Here is a 5,765-nt window from a genome sequence, read left to right as displayed (position 1 = left end):
TCAATTTCTATACGTCTCATTCTCAGTGTTATTTGAATCGAAAATCTTTTATAAACATATTATTTTACATATATAAAATAGAAGTAAGATTTATGTTTGCTCTATTCTTTTTAGACCTCTTCTATAAAATTATACTGAATATGTTGTTGTTATTGTTGTATATGTCTCAGTTTTCTTCTTCTTCTTAAAAAAAAATTAATTGGTTGACAAATTAAAAATAGATATTTTATACTGTTGAGTTTCTCTTGTTTTAATTTATATATATATATATATATATATATATATATAAACTTCAAAATCCATTAGCTTAATAAGTCATTGTTAAAGACTCAATCTAATGTGATTAAGTGGTTTCCACCTTGTTCAAGTATAGTCATCATAAACTAGACAATTGACTTTTCTAAAGTCAAAACAATTTTTATTAGAAAAATAAAAATCTATGAATAAATTAAGAATTTGAAGTTTATTGATTTCTACAATAACCTCAATTTATTACACAATAATTTTTTTGAAGTATTTAGTAAATTTTTATTACATATACATGATATTGGCGAAAACTATTAGGCTCCTGAAAACTTATAGGTTGTATCTTAAATTTGTATAAGTCTTAACATTGAAGGATTTTGTAATACTGTTGTGATCATTTCATTCTTAACCAAAAATCTTAGATTTGAGCAACAAAAATCAAAAACCTTTTTGTAGGGAGCACTTAACCCCTTCCCCCAATGGTAATATTGACTTGTTTGTTTTGATACCCAAAACAAAAACTCATTTACCGAACACTATATAAACAAGCCGACACTATTACCACTCCTTCAAGACATTCAATAAAATTGAAAAAAATACATAAATTAGCATGATCTTTGTGCAAGGATGAGACAGAAATCAAAAAATGGTCCAATTAGCCACTATTATTCAACTAAAAAATGAACCTCAAAATAAGTGTTAACTATACCTTACAAATTAGGGTATGGATTACATGTCAAAGGACCAAAAACTAAAAGAGCATACAAGAAGAAAATAATAGTTTGACTTGAGAAATCAAACATTTTATTTCTGTTTGAGTTGGAGGGAACATTAATAAACATGCTGATCAATTTTAATATAAATAACATAAAACATCAAGAATTTTTGCATAAAAGATGCCTTCATCCATAGATAAAAATATATCACAAAATACAACAAAATCAATACAAATCTTGATTTACAAAAAGAAAAGAAAAAATGTAATTACATCAAAAAGAAAATCTCTCTGTATGTGTGCCTATTCCAAGCTATGTTACTGGAATTCTCCAAAATTGTTATTACACCCGTGTCAGATCATACAAAAGTGTACTACTTCTGAATGATCCAACACGCACCTGACAATATTTTTAAAGAGTTCGAGCAACATAGATTTCAAGAACAATAACCAATCCAAAAAAAAGAATAATCCAAGAATTGATCATCAAATTAAACATTTGAACTTCCATCAAACTTATGATAATAAGAATCTGATGAATTATCAAAAGAACTTTGAGGAATTTCTTCATCAATAATAATAAACTTCTCTTCGTCTTCATATTCAATAGTTGAAGTTAACTCTTTAGCTCTTTTAGCTTGATCTTCCCAATTAGTTCTTGATAAAATCGCCAACAACATTGTCACTGCACATGAAGCTTGTGCAGCTAACAATCCAATCCAAAGCCCCGTAAAATGGTACCCTCGAAAAAACCCTAGATACACAGCCACTGGCATTCCAACTAGGTAAAAACATACTAAGTTGATGTTGGCACCCAATTTTGGTCTAGCTGTTCCTCTTAGTACCCCACAACCGGTCGTCTGTGGACAATTCCCTAGCTCACAGAGTCCGATTATGGGCAAAATGAGGGATGTCAGGGCAATGATTTCTTGATCCTGAGTGAACATACTTGCCCAGACATCCCTCACTAGTACCGCGAATGTTAGAGCTATTAGCCCTAAAATAAAACTAGATGATAACCCCACGAGTGCTGTCAATCTTGCTACATTTGGCCTATTAGCCCCGAGCTCATTTCCAACACGCGTTGACACACCAAAACTCAATGAAGATGGAAAAATGTATATCAACGACGTAGTTTGGATCAAAATCCCCATCGATGCAACGGTTGCTTTAGGATTAACCAACAATCCACATAACAAAATCATGATCTCATACCACCACCATTCCAAACAAACACTCACACAACTTGGAATTGCCAAATCCAATAGTGATTTCCAACCTTTAAAACAATCCAATGAAATTGAACTCCAAGTGTTGTTATGCACCTTAGATACAACAATGTAAGCAATTAATGATCCAACAAGATTAAAATTAGTCCAAACCCCACTTAAAGCAACACCTTTAATCCCAAGATCAAGTACTATAACAAGTAAATAATTAATAGGAATATGAACAAGACTAGCAAGTGCAGCACAATAAGTTAATGGCATGATTATCGATTGAGAACGAAGATAAATCCTCAACGGATGAAGAAACGAAAGGGTAAAAAGGTCAGGCAATGAAAACAAGATGTAATTTTGTGCTTCTCTTGCTATATCGTGATCTTGTCCACAAAAAATCAATATTCTTTCCATGTTACACCATAAAAATGATATTGGTATCGAAATCAATAGAAGAAGTAGAATTGTCCTTTGTAAACTAAGTCCGAGAATCTTATATCTTTTAGCACCAAATGCTTGTCCACAAATTGGTTCCATTCCCATAGCTAAGCCCGAAAGGATCGAATAACCAGTAATATTTGCAAAACCTATAGCCAACGAACCACCGGCTAATGACAGCTCACCAAGCCGTCCTAAGAAGAGCATCGAGATCATCGATCGAGAGTAAAGGAGAAACCCAGTAAAAATCATGGGAAATGCTATGTTAGCTATTGATTTTGCTTCACAATACGCTAAAAACAGGGGATTTTGCTCTGTTTTGCTCTGTTTATTTTGAGAAACTAATGGATTCAACATCTTTTTGGTTTTTTTCTTTCTTTATTTGTAATTTAAATAAAATTTTGGTATGTAATGAAATTTTTGAGAATGTTTTTTTTTTTTGTAACAGAAAGTTGTGGGCAAAGAAGATAGAGAGAGGGTTTTAGGAGTAACGGTTTGGTATGGGTTTTATAAGGGCGGGGAATATTGAATAAATATATTTTAATTTACTTTTTTAATATTTTTGTCATATAGTGAATTTCTATTTTTTAAAAAATATTATAAAAACCTTTTAAGGTGGGGTATAAGAAAGAAGTTTTAATGATGATCTGGGGCGGAGTTATCTTTGTTTGAGAGGAGTTAATTGATACCTGTTCGTTAGAAAATTATTCAATGTAGCTGAATTTATATATGGATCATCTTGATTATGCCATGTGATTACTTTTTATTTTTTGAATTTTCTTCGCAAATTTTTTTTGTTGTGGAATGGATAAGATTTGTTCATACGTAACTAGAAGTTTCATGTTCAAACCATGAAAATAATGTAAAAAGATCGTTGGTAAAGAACACTTTTTTCTCTTTTACTAGGCATTGTAATCTGTATTGACATGAATTTGAATTAGTCGGAGTTTTAAAATAACACTAGTTGCAGCATAGATTTTGGGATTATTTTTTTTCTTCTTATTTTCTTTTTATTTGTTATATATATGTCGGCCTCAAAGAAATACAAGGTGGTGGGATAGATAAAAAAAATTCATCTTTAATCAGTGTTCTCCTAGGACAGACCTAGAAGGCAACTTATCTTAGTGCTTCACTTTGTAATTGTGCTATATTAAATACGTACACATTTTAAATTTAAACCAAGTAATTCAATACTTGCCATCATTATATAATTAATATTCATAAAAATTAAATTTCACTGTCTCTAATAGTCACTTATTCGAACCATTGTGAAAGGTTACTCCGTTAATAATTATGCAATGAAAATGTAAATTAATCGAAATTTGGATATCGAACGACGAGTGAAAATAATAATATAATGATATATGGTTTGACTGGTTGCAACATAACTTGGAAATTTAATTATTTTTTTTAGTTTTGGTGCTTTCCCTATAAAATGTCGTTTTCATAACCGACCTTCTATAGGTCACTATTTGGCCAATTAATAAGACTCGCATAAAGAGCAAAACTTTGGAAATGAGAAGATGAAGATGATGTATGGTATTTGATTGATGTTCGATTAATTTAGATTTATGTTAATAAATTTTACTTTAAAAGGTAGTATTTTCTATCAAAAGAGATCCAATATTTAGAATTTAAATTGAGACATATAATTAACATTATACATTGTTGGAACGGGGTTGAAAGTATATGACATCACACATGTTTGAGTTTTTCATTGACGTGCACTGATTTGAAATTACTACTACAACTATACTAAAAGTTGAAACTTGAAACTTAAAAACGCTTAGTTTTGACTTAAGTTCCTTACATGACATGTTCTTCTCCCTAATGGAATGAAGCGCGTTCCATTCTAATATAATTATATTTTTTAATACTCTATCGAGATTCAATGGAATAATCACTATGCTAGCTAGTTGCATGCATGCTATGTGTTTAATCGAACCACAAACAAATATAATATGTTTATTATGAATTTCGATTGAACTTAGTATTTTCAATACAAAGTACATAAATTTATGTAAAACATACTAAAATTTTAACAAGTGCTAAACGCAGAATCCACATTTCCAAAAGTAGAATAGGTTTAATGATAAGATTGAAGAAGTCAGATCAGATCAAATTCAAATTTTAGATCCGTCTATGACTCAGACCTCTAAAAAGTGTCTATTCAACGAGAGAAGAATCTTAATGTTTTATCCTTGAGATTCTAGTGGATTTTAATTGACTTTTTAATCTCTTAGTGGATGTTAATTAATTAATTTATTCTATAATCTCGATGGATTAGTAATGTTTAGACTTTATATTTCTAACTAAATTATGTATTATGGAAGCATGGATAATGTTTTTTTTTGAGGTAAAAAGCCAAATTAAAGTGGATTTACTTGAGACAAATTAAAAAATGTTGGGCGGTTAATTAGTGACTAATTAGATGAAAATTCTCTAATGGATTTGACTGTGAAAAGACATTTCAATTTCAAGCCTGATTCATCCCAAATACATGTTTCTTATCTAATTAGTATATTATACCTTTCACACTTGAGAGTTAAACACATTTTTTTAACTACAATTTTTATATATTTTTAAAATATTTTAAATTATTAATTATTATAACTTATAATATTTTTTAAATATATATAAAAAAATTAGACAATTTTAAAGTTTTATGTTCATATTTATGATCAAAATTAGAAAAAAATTGAATCTTGAAATTTGGTTTATTCTCTAAGTTAATGTGTGAATATTGCCACCTACTACCTAACATATCATTTTATGGTATTTTTATTATAAAAGTGGACAGGCACTAGTTGCCTTCTGCTTCAAAATTTGAAGTATTTTGATAAACTTTAAACATCCTGCGTATAGCGAGATTTAGATACGACTTTTATTTGAGTTTAAATCATGATTAAATATATCACGTACTTATTTGATGAATTTAGTAAAGAAGTATATTAAAATTGTATTGTTACTATTTGCTATAGTTTTTTATACAATAATAAGTCTTTTTTATCTTAATATAAGCAGTGTAAGAGCAAATGTTTTAGTTTGATTTCTAGGAACAACATGCTACATGTAATAATGTCAAATAATCAAAATCGAAATGGTGATCGAACACAGTATTTGTTACAAATTTGATAAAGAAATAA

At 29.3% G+C, this 5,765-nt stretch overlaps 1 protein-coding gene across 1 annotated transcript; it reads right to left on the bottom strand.

The window, feature by feature from the left end:
• Positions 1 to 1,255: 1,255 nt before the first annotated feature.
• LOC102595362 (protein DETOXIFICATION 49-like) lies at positions 1,256 to 2,983 on the bottom strand. The gene has a single exon (XM_006358349.2). The coding sequence runs from the start codon at positions 2,974 to 2,976 to the stop codon at positions 1,453 to 1,455; it is 1,524 nt and encodes a 507-aa protein (XP_006358411.1). The 5' UTR covers positions 2,977 to 2,983; the 3' UTR covers positions 1,256 to 1,452.
• Positions 2,984 to 5,765: the final 2,782 nt, after the last annotated feature.

Source organism: Solanum tuberosum, unplaced genomic scaffold (genome assembly GCF_000226075.1).
Source record: "Solanum tuberosum cultivar DM 1-3 516 R44 unplaced genomic scaffold, SolTub_3.0 scf00273, whole genome shotgun sequence".
Taxonomy (NCBI): domain Eukaryota; kingdom Viridiplantae; phylum Streptophyta; class Magnoliopsida; order Solanales; family Solanaceae; genus Solanum; species Solanum tuberosum.
The sequence above is the reverse complement of the archived record's forward strand: the minus strand, read 5'-3'. Positions and strand labels throughout refer to the sequence as shown.

Coding starts and splice junctions, on each gene's coding strand:
- LOC102595362 (XM_006358349.2), bottom strand. CDS start 2,976: ATGTTGAATCCATTAGTTTCTCAAAATAAACAGAGCAAAACAGAGCAA.